Genomic DNA, 16188 nt, shown 5'->3' on the forward strand with positions numbered 1-16188 from the left:
TTGATATGAAAACAGATACACAGACTGATGAAACAGAACAGAGAGCCCAGGGAAAAAAAAAATTTACAACCAACTGATTTTCAACAAAGGTGCCAAGAATACACAATGGAGAAAGGACAGTATTTTCAATAAACGGTGCTGGGAAAAACTGGATATTAACACACCAAAGAATAAAATTAAACCCTTATCTCTCAACTACACAAAAATCAACTCAAAATAGATTAACAATTTACACGTAAGACCCAAAACTACTAGAAGAAAACAGGAGAAAAGCTGCACAACATTGTCTGGGCATTGAATTTTTGAATATAACTTCAACAGCACAAGCAACAAAAGCAAAAACAGACAAATGGGATTACATCAAACTAAAAACTTTCTGCACAGCCAAGGAAACAATGAACAGGGTGAAGAGACAACTTACAGAATAAGAGAAAATATTTACAAACTATACGTCAGCTAGGGGAGTAATATACAAAATATATAAAGAACTCAATTTGGCTGGGTGTGGTAGCTCACATCTGTAGTCGCAGAACTTTGGGAGGCAGAGGTGAGAGGACCACATGAGCCCAGGAGTCCAAGACCAGCCTGGGTAACATGGCAAGATCATCTCCCTACAAAAAATTTAAAAAATTAGCTGGTATGGTGGCATGCACCTGTAGCTCCAGGATCATTTGAGCCTATGAATTCAAGGCTGCAGTGAGCCATGTTTACACCACAGCACTACAGCCTGGGCAACAGAATGAGACCCTGTCTCAAAAAAAAAAAAAAAAAAAAAAAAGAAAAAAAGAAAAAAGAAAAAAAAGAGCTCAAACAACTTAACAGCAAGGAAACAAACAGCCCAATTAAAACATGGGCAAAATACCTGAACAAACACTTCTCAAAAGAACACATACAGATGACCAACAGTATATGAGAAATGCTCAGTATCACTAATCATCAGGAAAATGAAAAAACAAAACCACAATGAGGTATCACCTCGTATCTACTACAATGGCTATTATCAAACAGACAAAAGACATAAAGAAAAGGGAATCTACACACATTGTTGGTGGGAATATAAATTAGTAAAGCCATTATGGAAAGCACTATGGAGGCCTCTTAAAAATTTTTTAAAAAAAGAACTACCAGCAGTCCTACTACTGGGTATACATCCAAAGGAAACGAAACCAGTGTGATTAAGAGATACCTGTATGCCCAAGTTTGTTGCAGCACTATTCACAATAGACAACATATGGAATCAACCTAAGTATCTATTAACAGATAAGTGTTCATTTCTTGTATGTTAGCTTAAAAGAAATAAAAATAAAAAAACAAATGTGTAAAAAGTAAAAAAAAAAAAAAAAGAAAAGAAAAAGAAAAACACAGATGAGTAAAAAAAGAAAATATGATATATATACACAATGGAATACTATTCAGCCATTGAAAAGGAGCAAATCCTGTCATTTTCAACACAGATGAACCTGTAGGGCATCATGTTAAGTGAAATAAGGCAGGTCCAGAAAGACAAATACAGCATGATCTCACTCATATGTGAATTCTAAAAAGTGTTGATGTCGCAGAAGTAGAGAGAAGAATGGTGGTTACCAGAGGCTGGGTGGGGGAGTTAGAAGACAGACGAGTTTGGGGAGACATTGGCCAAACCCAAAAGATGCCTAATTACAGTTAGATAGAAAGAATAAGTTCAAGAGACCTACTGCACAATATGGTGATTCTAGTTAATGATGACATATTGGATTCTTGAAAAACACAGGGAGTGAATGTTAAGCACTCTCATCACAAAAAATGATAACTATGTAAACTAATGAATTTTTTCATTAACTAGATTTAATAATTCCATAATGTATATATACTTCAAATGTATATATACATAATGTATATATACTTTATCACATTGCACATGATAAATACATAAAATTTTAGGTCATTAAAAACAAAAAAGACTGAGATGCTGTTATAGTCTAATAAAATTAATGTATCTCTATATAGCTATTGAAGTGTTTGCGGCATAAAAAGACCATTATTTCCTTATTGTAAGTAAGCATTTGTAAAGTAAAAATAAGCCACTTAAAAAACAAAAACTAGGCCGGGCGTGGTGGCTCATGCCTGTAATCCCAGCAATTTGGGAGGCAGAGGTGGGTGGATCACTTCAGGTCAGGAGTTTGAGAATAGCCTGGCCAACGTGGTGAAACCCCGTCTCCATTAAAAAATACAAAAAATTAGCCAGGCGTGGTGCCATGCATCTGTAGTCCCAACTATTTGGGAGGCTGAGGCAGGAGAATCACTTGAACCTGGGAGGTGGAGGTTGCAGTAAGCCGAGATCGTGCCACTGCACTCCAGCCTGGGCAACAGAGTGTGACTCCATCACAAAAAACAAACAAACAAACAAACAAAAAACCCTATAGTGCCAAACTATCAATAGCAGTAAGATTTGCACTATATTGGCATCTATGTGTAAGAAGGCAGAGGAAAGCTACAATTGATCTGATGAACCAGAGAAAAAAATCATCCTGAACAGCCAAAAGGTACTCACTGGACTGCATGGCAAGATGCTAGAGAAAAGCAGCTGAAACTATAAGAGGTTATACATTCTAATACTAAGTGAATACAAGGAATTCTTTGTAATATCATGAGGTTGGAGTAATCTAGACACTAAGACCTCTTAAAACTAACCAGCCAAAGCATTTTTTCAGTGCAAAGTCCCACAGTGAGAAGAAATACTGGGAACAGAATCCAAACTGAGCACGATGAGGGAGAGATAGAGAGGCACCAGAAAAAAGCAGAAGAGAAGAGCCAGGAGATCTCTGAAAAAAGCCACTTTTTGGGAATATTACACAAAACAACAGAAGAGGGAGCCCTGTATAATAAGAAAAGTTAACCCAAGTATATTTTCTTATATAAGTTTAGGAAAATAATTTTCACATAAAAATGAGCAACATAAAAAGGATTATAACTGACTATGCATGGTGGCTCATGCCTGTAATCCCAGCACTTTGGAAGGCAAAGGTGGGAGGATTACTTGAGCCCAGGAGTTCGAAACCAGCCTGGGCATCATAGTACGACTTTGTCTACAAAAAAATAAACCAGGCACGATGGTGCATGCCTGTGGTGCCAGCTCCTTGGGAGGCTAAGGTGGGAGGACTGCTTAAAGATGCAGTGAGCTGTCATCACACCATGGCACTCTAGCCTGGGTCACAGAGCGAGACTCTGCCTCAAAAAAAAAGAAAGAAAGAAAGAAAGAAAAATATCTATTGTACAAAAAAAAAAAAAAACAACCTGCAAAATGATAAATCTCAGATAATGTATGCCAGAAAGACACGACCATAACACAGATGAACATTAAAATCTACCCCCCTTTTTTTTTTTTTTTCTGAGGCAGAGTCTTGCTCTGCCACCCAGGCTGAAGTGCACTGGTGCAATCTTGGCTCACTGCAACCTCCGCCTGAGGTGTTCAAGCAATGCTCCTCCTGCCTCAGCCTCCAGAGTAGCTGGGATTACAGGCAGATGCTGCTAGGCCCAGCTAAATTTTGTGTTTTTAGTAGAGATGGGGTTTCACCATGTTGGTCACACTAGTCTGGAACTCCTGATCTCAAGTGGTCTGCTCACCTCAACCTCCCAAAGTGCTGGGATTATGGGCGTGAGCCTACCATTTCAAAATGAACTAAATGGCCACACCTGGCCTTTATAACCTACCATTTCAAAATGAGTTAAATGGCCAGGCATGGTGGCTCATGCCCATAAAACATGAAAATTAGTTGGGCCTGGTGGGGTCCACCTATAATCCCAGCTACTTGAGAGGGTGAGGAAGGAGGAATGCTAAAAGCTGAGAGGCGGAGGTTGCAGTGAGCACTGCACCACTGCACACCAGCCTGGGCGACAGAGTGAGACTTTGTCTTCTCCTCCCCCTGCAAAAAACTCAAATGAACTAAAGACATTTTTTTTAAATGATATAAGATGTGAAAGAGCAAGAGAAAAAAAAATAGAAAATCACAAAAATAAGGTAATAGAACTCAGGAAAGAATTAGAAATTAAAAGAAAATCATTTCATAAAATAAAATTACACTACAAGAGATACAAGGATGAATAAACACAACAAATAATGTCTTAAAGAGAAATAGTAGGCAAGAAGGAGGATATTTTTAAAAATCAAAGAGGCCAGGCACGGTGGTTCATGCCTGCAATCACAACACTTGGGGAGGCTGAGGTGGGCAGATCACGAGGTCAGGAGATCAAGACCATCCTGGCTAACACGGTGAAACCCCATCTCTACTAAAAATATAAAAAATTAGCCTGGCGTGGTGGCAGGCGCCTGTAGTCCCAGCTACTCAGGTGGCTGAGGCAGGAGAATGGCGTGAACCCGGGAAGCGGAGCTTGCAGTGCGCCGAGATCGCGCCACTGCACTCTGCACTCCAGCCTGGGCAACAGAGTGAGATTCGGTCTCACACACACACATACACACACCAAAAAAAAAAAAAGAAAGAAAAACAAAAGAAATAATGGGTTGGGGGTGGTGGCTTATGCCTGTAAACCCAGCATTTGGGAAGCTGAGGCAGGAAGGTCACTTGAGTTCAAGACCAGCCTGGCACATGGTGGGACCTCGTCTCTTAAGAAAGGAAAAAGAGAAAATACAGAATCAAGCAAAAATGATAGCTGGACGCTGTGGATCACACCTGTAATCCCAGCACATTGGTAGGCCAAGGCGGGCAGATCACTTGAGGTCAGGAGTTCGAGATCAGCCTGGCCAACATGGTGAAACCCTGTCTCTACTAAAAATACAAAAATTGGCCAGGCACGGCGGCAGTAGCCTGTAATCCCAGCTACTTGGGAGGCTGATGTGGGAGAATTGCTTGAACTCAGGGGACAGAGGCTGCAGTGAGCCGAGATCGTGCCACTGCACTTCAGCCTGGGCAACAGAGCGAAAACTCCGTCTCAAAGAAAAAGAAAAGAAAAAATGGCAATATTGAATATAAGGCAAAGAAAATCAAACATATGTAGACTAGGAGGACATGAAAGTGAAAACCAAAAAGAACAGAAAAAAATATTAAAAACTGTACTTTAAGAACACTTTTCTAAAACAAACAAAGATCTGAAACTACACAGTGAAAGGCATACCGTATTTCTGACCCAGAACAATCAAAGTCAAAATATATTTTGCTAAAATCACTACACATTGAAGAAAAAGTTAAAATCCTCTAGGCATCTAGACAAGAATACCAAGTGATTTTTTTTTTTTTCTTGAGACAGAGTCTTGCTCTGTTGCCCACGCTGGACTGCAGTGGCATGATCTCGGGTCACTGCAACCTCCGCCTCCCGGGTTCAAGCAATTCTCTGCCTCAGCCTGAGGAGCTGGGATTACAGGCGCCCGCCACCACGTCCAGCTAAATTTTTTGTATTTTTAGTAGAGACGGGGTTTCACCATCTTGGCCAGGCTGAAAGACCAAGTGACTTTTACTGAGTCATGAAACTTTCAACAGAAACACATGCAGTAATATATAAGACACCAAAGGAAACAAAAATGTATGAGATTGGGATGAGACACATACAGGACTTTCAGGGTGGTGGGCAAAGTTTTCTTTCTTGATGTGAATGGTAGTTACAAGATGGGTACAATGTTCCAACAGATTAATTAAGCCACACATTTGCTTAATTAGTGCTTTTAGTATCTGTGCTTTATTCAACAACAAAAAAGTTTCAAGCGACTTGTATGCATATATAATGCGGTATGCAGAAAAATAGTGGAAGGAAAGATACCAAAGTACTAACACTAGAATGTGGGTTTATAATTTTTCTTTTCCTCATCATGACTTTCTATAGTTTCCAAATTTAGTATTCTATGTAAAATGGGGGGGAGCTATTATTTTAAAAATAATAAAAATTAAAAAGTCAATACTATAATTTAGATGATTTAACTTCCATGCTAGAATCCATTTTATAATTTTTCACTCCCTTCTCTTCAATGTAAAATGCAATTTATAATATCTCATATCAATCAGATACTAACAGCTATTTAAAACTAATTTGAAAAATACACACACAAATAAGTATGCGTAAAATTGGTGAAATTGGAATAAATCCTGTGGATTATACCTATTTCAACTTACTGGTTTTGATACTGTGTATACTACAGTTATGTAAATAATTACCATGGTGGGAAACTGGGTAAATGGTAAGGACCTCTCTGTAACATTTTTGCAAAGTCCTGTGAGTCTGTAACTATTTCAAAGTAAAGAGTTAATAAAACTAATTTAAAGGTTTATAGGGCCAATTATTAAGGTTTATAGGCCAATAATTAAAGGTTTATAGGACCAATATTCAAAGGAAACTATAATACTCTAACTCAAACAAGGGATCCATACTTTTCTGACATACTAATTATTTTATTCATTTCCAGTCCATAGTCTAGAAATCTGAAAAGCCTCCTATTTAATAATACAGTCATACACTGCCTAATGACATTTTGGTCAACAATGGACCACATATACGACAGTGATCTCACAAAATTATACTGGGCTGAAAAATTTCTATCCCCTAGTGACATCATAGCTATCATAATGCCCTATCGCAACATATCACTCACATGCTTGTGGTAATGCAGGTGAGTAACGTGTTGCGGTAGGACACAGATGTAAACAAAACTACTGTACTTGATAATGACAATACAAAGGTGTTACTGGCTTATGTATTTGTAACTATTTTTTTATTCCTATTTTAAAGTGTACCCCCTCCCCCAAAAGTTAACTGTAAAATAGTCTCAGGCAGGTCCTTTGTGAGGTATTCCAAAACAAGGCATTGTTAACATAGGAGATGGCAGCTCTATGCATGTTACTGCCCCTGCAGACCTTCCAGTAAGACAATATGTGGAAGTGGAAGACAATGATATTGATGATCCTGACCCTGTGTAGGTCTAAGCTAAGGTGTGCTTATGTCTCAGTTTTTAGCAAAAAAAATTTAAAAGTAAATAAGATAAAGAAAAATTAAAGTTTATAAAGTAAAAAAGTTACAGTTAAGCTGTTAAGTTGACTTATTATAGAAGAAAACAAATTTTGGTCAGAAGCAGTGGCACACACCTGTAATCTCAGCACTTTGGGAGGCTGAGGCAGGCAGATCACTTGAGGTCAGGAGTTCGAGACCAACCTAGCCAACATGGTGAAACCCTGTCTCTACTAAAAATACAAAAATTAGCTGGGCATGGTGGCGTGCACCCGTACTTCCAGCTATTCGGAAGGCTGAGGCACAAGAATTGCTTCAATCTGGGAGGCAGAGGTTGCAGGGAGCCAAGATTGTGCCACTGCACTCCAGTTTGGGTGACGGAGTGAGACTCTCAGAAAAAAAAAATAAAAAAGAAAAAAGAAATTTTAAAATAAATTTAGTGTAGGCTAAGTACACAGTTTTACCCTTAGTATTATAGTGTACAGTAATGTCCTAGGCTTTCACATTCACTCACCACTCACTGAATCACCCAGAGGAACTGTAGTCCTGCAAGCTCCATTCATGGTTAAGTGCCCTATAAGGTATACCATTTTTAATCTTTTATACTATATTTTTAGTGTACCTTTTCTATGTTTAGACACAATACTTACCATTGTATTACAACTATCCATAGTATTTGGTACAGTAACATGCTATATAGGTTTTAGCCTAAGAGCAATAGACTCTGCCATATAGCCCAGGTGTGGGCAGAAATCTGAATCATTTACGTTTATGTAGGTACTCTATGATGTCAGCATGGAAAAATCACCTAATGACATATTTCTCACGACAGATACCTATTGTTAAATGACACGACTGTACACATTTGTATTTTCAAAATATCTATTGTATTTGGATCTATTCAGACATCAGAAAAACTGCATCTGTCCCCAGACCATTGTCAAGAGTAATTATTTAAAGTATAATTTAAAACTATCTTATTCAAAATGGTTTTTGGGTCTTTTTTTAGGGGGAGGGGAGTAGTCCAAAAGCAAACTCAATCTTTAGTTAATAAAGATTCTCTTTAAAAATCTGCTTACCATTGAGTATATAGAACTGCCAGGGCTATGAGAGGCTAAAGGTATAGTGGCTCAGTATCTATCTTCCAGTGAAAAGCCAGCTGCCAGGAAAAGCTTAATATCCGATACTATGAGCAAAAGAACATTCCTTTGAAAATAAATTTGGTGAAACTATTTGATTACTTATGTTCCTTATAGGAAGCTAGCCTGCATAGACTTATTTCTAGGGGAACAAAACCCCTACGTGGATCAAGCAAACTAGAAATAATATAAATCTGTTCAGGAAAAAAAAAAAAAAGACGTACCATTTCACATAGTACATGTATGCAAAGCAAGTTTACAGCATGTGTAACATACCTTTTGATAAGGTCTCTTAGGTGATAGGCTGGAATCGCGGCATTCACCACTGCTTTACTGGCAAATATGTGATCAATAATAGCAGAACTGTTTGCCTTAAAAAAGGGAGAAAAGTCTTCCTTTTGGTTATTCAGTCTGTATATTGAGTACTAGGCATATAGCACTATTTGAGAATAAAATGCAACAGAAAACACTATCTTCTGAGAGCCTACAATCTTTTTTTTCTTTTTTTGGAGACAGGGTCTTGCTCTGCCACCCAGGCTGGAGTGCAGTGACGCAATCTCAGCTCACTGCAACCTCTGCCTCCCAGATTTAAGTGATCCTCCTGCCTCAGCCTCCTGCGTAGCTGGAAATACACATGTGTGCCATCACATCCAGCTAATTGTTTGTATTTTTTGTAGATATGGGGTTTCACCATGTTGCCCAGGCTGGCCTCAAACTCTTGGGCTCAAGTGATCTGCCCACCGTGGCCTCCCAAAATGCTGGGACTATAAGTGTGAACCATCGTGCCCAGCAAGATCCTACAATCTTAACAGAAGAAATAATAAACATAATTATACACTTCTAGAGAAGAACATTTTTTCTTCATTTTCAGCACCTAGCACTCTGTGAACATCTACTAGATGAAAGAATAAAAAATAAATACCAAAGCAACCACATAAGAATGTAGTTTAATGCAAAAATGAACGTGTAATAGGTGACTCAGAGTATCTCCGTGATGAGTCTTCAATTGGTTTTCAGACAGAAATAAACTATCAAAGAGAATATGATGCAGTATTAAAACATCTTATTTGTCATATTACTCATTCTCTAAATCTTTAAGGAATATATTTTCTCCTTGAATACTATGCTAACTCAGAATTTAGAACTGTGTATACGAGTTAAAAGAACTGATACTATCACTATCAGTACTATCATTATCAGTAAAATTTATTAAATACTTACCACGAGCTGCTTGCTAAAAGTATCATTTCTTTATTAACCTCAATAGTCTTATGAGATAAATGTCATTATTATCCTCATTTTAAAGAAAGCAAACCATGGCTTAGTGAACCTAAATAAATAACTTAGTAAGACCTTTGTGGAGGCAAGATACAAACCCTAGTAGTTTGACTTTAGAGCCCATGCTCATAATCAGTTGGCAATTCTGCCTCCATAGAAAGCGATAAAACAGAAAAATAATGTTTTATCTAGAGGCATATATTGGAGATCCCGTTACTGCACATCACCCCTCTAAATTTCACACAAATTTGAATGTGATCTAGTTCTGATAAGCTCTAAGCCAAGCAGATATAGTACAAAAGGCTCAAAGACAGTCAAAGCTCATTCAAATAACTGATCTATGTCTGGATTAGCAGTAAGAAAGAATACTTAGACTCTTGATTGTTTGGGGTACCAATAATAAAGAATGATACTGATTTTATTCCCAAGAAAGCAATTTTTACCCATATAAGCATCAGGTATATATATTGGGCTATTAAAATATCCCTTCCAGGAAATGCTACAACAGAAATCAGTGTCTAAGTGTTTAAAAGAAACAAAACTATATGTTATAATAGCTATACAGTATGTATTAGATGCTCAAAAAAACACTTGTTGCTTAGTATCAAAAACTTGTTGTTTAATATCTAAGTTCCAAACCTCTAATATTTGAATGAACTTTTTGTGCGTTTATAAATTAGGAATTAACTACAGTACGTTTTCAAAGGTATTGTGGGGCTTTAATGTTGTGATAATATCAGTATCCTTTAGGCTACTATTTAAGTGATCTTCCTGCCTTGGTCTCCTGAGTAGCTGGGACTACAGGTGTGTGCCACCACACCCAGTTAATTTTTTGAGGTTTAATAAATACAAGGCTTTGGAATGATTATTGGTCTTGATATTAAACAGGTATTAAAATATCTTTTATACTTTTTTTTTTTTAAACTACAGACCAGGGTCTCACTACTTTGCCTGGGCTGGTCTCAAATAAGCCTCCCACCTCCAAAAGTGCTGGGATTACAGGTGTGAGCCACCATGCCCAGTAAAAATAATTTTTTTAACTGCAAAGGAGTTAAGATAATCTATAAACATTATCATTTAACTTATAAGTTTGGTTGTGTTAGTAACACTTTAGAACTTAATATTACTGTTAGTAAACAAAAGAAACCACTTTTGCTTCTTCAAGAAAATGCATTCATTCAAACATTTTATCGAGCACTACTATATGCCAAGCCACAGGCTAGGAACAATAAGAATGCAGTACTCACTAGCACATTGATAGCTATAGGAGTTGGTAGTGGCATACAAGTATCATAAATAGAAAAAAAGGAGTACCGACAACAGACAGCAATCAAGAGTTCTCTAAAAGAATCATCATAAATTGGCCAGGCGCGGTGGCTCATGCCTGTAATCCCAGCACTTGGGGAGGCTCAGGCGGGCGCATGATGAGGTCAGGAGTTCGAGACCAGCCTGGCCAACATGGTGAAACCCTGTGTCTACTAAAAATACAAAAATCAGCTGGGCGAGGTGGCCGGCATCTGTAATCCCAGCTACTCAGGAAGCTGAGGCAGGAGAATTGCTTGAAACCGGAAGGCAGAGGTTGCAGTGAGCTGAGATTGCGCCACCGCACTCCAGCCTGGGCGAAAGAGTGAAACTCCATCTCAAAAGAAAAAAAAAAGAATCATCATACATTATATACTCTTAAATTGAAAGTAAGGACCCCAAAGCAAAGCACTGGCGAAGTCTACCTTCCATTCCTGAGATCTGACTGTATGTTTCAGTTTCATTCCTGAGAACATTTCCAGTAAAATGATTCCTAGGCTCCACAGATCAACAGCTGAGGTACACTCTGTATCACTCTGCAGGCCAGCCTGGGCCAAGCAATTTTGCAGTTCTGCTTCTGGAGCCCGATACCCGTCTGTCTGAATATACTTTACATCCTAAAAAAAATGAGTAAATATTACAACCAATAAAAAAGCTGCTCCCTTTCTATCCATCTCTACGGTGAATTTACTTCCCTAACAGTGCAGTAAACCCACTGCCAAGCTAAATGTTAAAAATTGTTAGTCCTTGGTTACCATAATTCCTTGGTTCATTAACTGGGCAATTCTCAGAGGCAAGCTGTACATTTCCATAAAGAAGTCTTCTTTGGATTGTCTCTTACCTATTAGGCACTGCTGATAATAAGGACACTTTGCAAAGAAACAATAAACCATGGAGAAAGGAGGATTTGGCAGAACTGTCCCATGCATTCTGCCACGAGCTACAGCCCCAACACTGAAGGGACCAGGAATAGTAACTCAGCAATTAGCCAAACACGCATAAAATTTAGAAAACCATTCTATGTAGGTTAAGTATCTATAATATTCCAGAGCTCTCGTGTTTCACTGGCTCCTCCTACCTGACCCAAACATTATGTCTTTTTTTTACACGGTGGCACTGAAATTCTTTTGATTTGCTGCATCCCCTGGCATTTCAGTATTTTAGATTAAAATGACCTGTAAGTCCCTACTAAACTACCCTTGTCATTTAAAAATATTTGGCTTCGACCACTACATTTTAAACTGCGAGAGAAAAGAAAAGGTTATTTCTTACCTGATTGCCTTCTTTGAAGCTAAGCCCAAAGTCAATGAGTTTAAAACATTCATTCTCTGCACTCCACAATATGTTACGTGGCTTGAGGTCTGCATGGACATAGCCCTCATGATGAAGAAAAGCAAGGGCCTCCAAAACATCTCGGGCACAATGCTGTATCATCCACATGGAACAACCCTGGTGACTGGAATATAAGAGCAATTCCGAAACACTGACATCCAGGAGTTCAAGCAACAGACAGCGTGATGGCACATTTGGAGAAAAGTGGATTGTAAACACTCCATACAAAGTCACTAGAAAAAGAAATTATCATACTTTAAAAATGAGACTCAGAGTAAGTAAGTCACTATTAAAGTAGGTAACTGCAGTACAAACTTGCGATAGTCTAGATAAGGATAACTTTGCTGAGCAAGCTTCCACTGTAATTTATTTTTCCCATGAATAAGATCTTTTGGCAATTGGGTTATTTTAATAAAAATAAGATGAGACAACCTACAATAGCTGATTACCATTCACAGATACTACATACAGTACAATTACTCAATTTGTGTTTACCGAGTACTCAGTGGTGATGCACATGAACTTGGAGTGCCAACAAAAAATGATTAAAAGTAAAAATCCAAAATATAAATAAATAAAACTTACTGCTGCATCATGAGGTCCTTTTAAAAAAATTTTAAAAAGTAAAAATCCAAATATTAAGCAACTCTTTTAAAAGGAATGTCACAATGTGCAAAAACCAAACTAAAGATTGCTTCTTCATCCAAAATACCAGTCTAGGTCTGTCACAGTGGCTCATGCCCATGATCCCAGCATTCTGGGAGACTGAGGCAGGAGGACTGCTTGAGCCCAGGAGTTTGGAGACCAGCCTGGGTAACAAAGGGGAACTTCCTCTCTACAAAAAATTAGGCGTGGTGCTACGTGCCTGTAGTCCCAGCTACTTGGGAGGCTAAGGCAGGAGGATGGCTTTAGGAGGAATTGGAGGCTGAAGTGAACTGTGATCTCGCCATTGTACTCCAGCCTGGGTGACAGAGCGAACTTGTCTCAAAAAAAATTAAAACAGAAAAACAAACAGCTATCTATAATCTAAATACTAACGAAGAGATTGAGACTTTCCGGATGAAATTTCAACTAATCTTGCAGAGATTCAGCAAGTTCTTAGGCTTGCAAAAATTTTCCCTTTTCAGTACCAAAGTTATAGTAACAGACCATTTAGTAAACTAAAAAAATGTAGCACTAGTGTTAATTCTTCTCCAAAATGGTATTATAAAAAAACTCACTTTTCTTTAATAACCAAAGCCATAACTAATGATAAGCTTCTGACGTGTAATGGAAATGAAACCTTTCCACAGATCAATCATCAATGATCATTACATAGCTTATATTCTAAGTATCTGATTCATGAAACAGTCTCACGAGAGCAAAGGCACAGTGTTCCTAAATTTCACACTTCTATAAGGGCTCCCATGGAATAGTGAATCATTTCTTCCAAATCCGTACTAAATATATAACAGGTGAGCTATATGAGTTACCAGCATTGATGTCACAAGGCCCAGACATAGTTCCCATTTTCTACTGGTATGCAAAGATCCAAAAATTTCCACACAAGACACGACAATCTAGCAAAGACATGCCTCCTCTCACTAGAAAAGATATTTCTGTATGCTAATGAATGCGGCACTCTCCCATGGGACTCGAAGCAGGACAGAATTTACTGAGCATCTGTGTGACACCTGGCAAAGCAGACCACCAATTCCACTATACCGCAGACAGTAATAAAGAGAAAGGGGAAAGGAGCCTGGATCGGGTGATAAAGAAGGCTAGACCCGCTTCTCCCGCAGAAGGGGAGGAAGATAGAACGCCAGATAGCGAGAGGAGGAGTGTGTGCTCGGACTGTGACCCGGGCAAGAAAAGAAAGGAGCCAGCGGCAATTACCGATGTTCCTGTGACCCTGCAACTGTTCCAGCGCCGCCCTCTCTTTGCGGAAACCATACTCGGCGGCCGAGGCCGCAGCCCCGGTGGTTCCTGGCGGCAAGAACTGCTTGAGGGCGCCGGGGGGCGAGCCAGGGTTGCCGCAGCAGCGAACCCGATACACCGAGGCGGAGGAGCCGCTACCCAGACGGCTCTGTACCTGCCACAGCCGTCCGAAGGCCTCCAGAAAACGCGGCGGCTCCGCGCCCCAGGCGCAGCCGGATCCCGCCATCGGTGTGGGCTAAGGGCACGGACTCGGGAGCTGACGCGACGCCTGAGACAGGCCGGCCGGGCCCGCGGTCACATCCCCGCCAGCCGGACCAGCGGCTCCGCAGGGAGAGACCTGCAGCCGCCTCACCGACTCCCGAGACTTCAAACAGCCATGACACCGGAAGCCGTGGTGCACCCGAGTCCCAGAAGCCGGAAATGGAGGAAGAGTCTATCATACAGGCCGAAGGAGGGGGGCTCAGAAGGGGCGGGGCCTAGAAGTGATTAGACGAGTTAGGTTTGGAAAGAAGAACCGAGAATAAGAAGTAACCTTAATCATTGAGTAGCTACCATTCCAAGCCCAGTGTTAACCGCTTTCACATAGACCTGAAGCTAAAACTGGTCCTTTTTCTTGTTGAGGCACCTCACCTCACCACTAGGAACCCAGAAAAATAAAACCCTACCTACATTTCTCATAGAAAGGATCCCAAGGAAAACACACCAGGAACAAAAAGAGAATTTACCATCACCTGCAGGTCCATGGTCACCAGTAACCACGATTCTGGATGCCTAGACCTTTGTGCTTCTTTTAGATGTAAACCAAAAATAAAATTCTAAGCTCCCCCGCCAACCATCGGAGTGGACTTTCTCCTAGGTCAGGGCACTCTAAAATTCTGAAAGACTGGTTCAGGCCATGAAGGGAAGTAGGGCCCTGTCCGAGTAGCCTCATTATACCTCTCTGGTTAATGTCAACACAGATCTTCAGTCTGGTAAGAAACATTTACAATCTATTTTCTCGGAAGCCTGCTACCTGGAGGCTTCATCTGCATGATAAAACTTTGGTCTCCACAAGTTCTTAAGACAACCCAGACATTCCTTTCTATTGATAACTCTTTCAACCAATTGCCAAGTAGAAAAATTTTAAATCTGCCTATAACCTGGAAGCACCCATTTCTCCCCCCACCAATCCCCGCTTCGAGTTGTCCCACCTTTCTGGGCCAAATCAATGTATTTCTTAAATGTATTTGATTGAAATCTCATGTCTCCCAAAGTGTATAAAACCAAGCTGCACCCCAACCACCTTGGGTGCATGATCTCAGGATCTCCTGAGGACTGTGTCACAGGCCATGGTCACTCATATTTGACTCAGAATAAATCTCTTCAAACATTTTTCAGAGTTTAACTCTTTTTATCAATATAGTCCACCTTGCCTATGGCTCCCTCATCAAAAAACATTCACCCTGGGCAAACATGGATCTGTTTCAAATTTTTATTTTTCATTTATTTATTCAATTATTTTATTCATTCAGCAAACGTTTATTGAGTAACAAATATAGCAAATAGGCATCTCAGTCCACAAACTAGGATGTGTAAGAAATGTAGCTGCCTTTACTTTTCAGTCATTCAAACTTTTCTCTTTCGAACTCTATTCTGATTGTGTGGGAAAAACTTAGTATCAGGCAATAGGCCCTATCTTCTTTTCCTCAGGTTTTGTGTAAGTTCCCAGCCAGGTTCGAGATGGTTCATATAGTGCTAAGTGGAAAGTTTCAGGAGAGGTTGAGGACTAAACTTTGACCTGTCTTCTCTCTTGCTCAAGTTTTTTTTTAGACGGAGTTTCGCTCTTGTTGCCCAGCCTGGAGTACAATGGCTTGATCTCGGCACCTCAGCTCACCGCAAGCTCCCCCTCCCGGATTCCAGCGATTCTCCTGCCTCAGCCTCCGAAGTAGCTGGGATTACAGGAATGCACCACCACGCCGGCTACTTTTGCATTTTTAGTAGAGACGAACTTTCTCTTTGTTGGTGAAGCTAGTCTTGAACTCCTGCCCTCGTTATCCACCTGCCTCACCCTCCCAAAGTGCTGGGATTACAGGAGTGAGCCACCACACCCGGCCCCAAATTCTTATCTAAGGGATGTGAGGAGTCACAGCCTACAAACCATAAAATCTCATCAGATTGTCAGAAGTGTTCAAACCAGAGCAACTCCACCTTGAATAGGAGCGGGGTAAAATGAGGCTGAGAGCTACTGGGCTGCATTCCCAGGAGGTTAGGTATTCTAAGTCTCAGGAGGTCAGCACAAGATACAGGTAACAAA

General features: G+C 40.0%; 1 protein-coding gene across 1 annotated transcript in view; it reads right to left on the reverse strand.

Annotated features, from left to right (window-relative positions):
- UHMK1 (U2AF homology motif kinase 1) overlaps positions 1-14317 on the reverse strand; it is a 30708-nt gene extending 16391 nt beyond the window's left edge. Inside the window, exons 1-4 of the mRNA XM_007976357.3 lie at positions 13854-14317; positions 11919-12211; positions 11072-11263; positions 8343-8437 (exon numbers count right to left, since the gene is read on the reverse strand). Of these exons, the coding sequence (XP_007974548.1) occupies positions 8343-8437; positions 11072-11263; positions 11919-12211; positions 13854-14121 (848 nt within the window). The 5' untranslated portion in view covers positions 14122-14317. The remainder of the gene's footprint in view (positions 1-8342; positions 8438-11071; positions 11264-11918; positions 12212-13853) is intronic.
- Positions 14318-16188: the final 1871 nt, after the last annotated feature.

The sequence above is a fragment of the Chlorocebus sabaeus genome, chromosome 20, assembly GCF_047675955.1.
Source record: "Chlorocebus sabaeus isolate Y175 chromosome 20, mChlSab1.0.hap1, whole genome shotgun sequence".
NCBI lineage: Eukaryota > Metazoa > Chordata > Mammalia > Primates > Cercopithecidae > Chlorocebus > Chlorocebus sabaeus.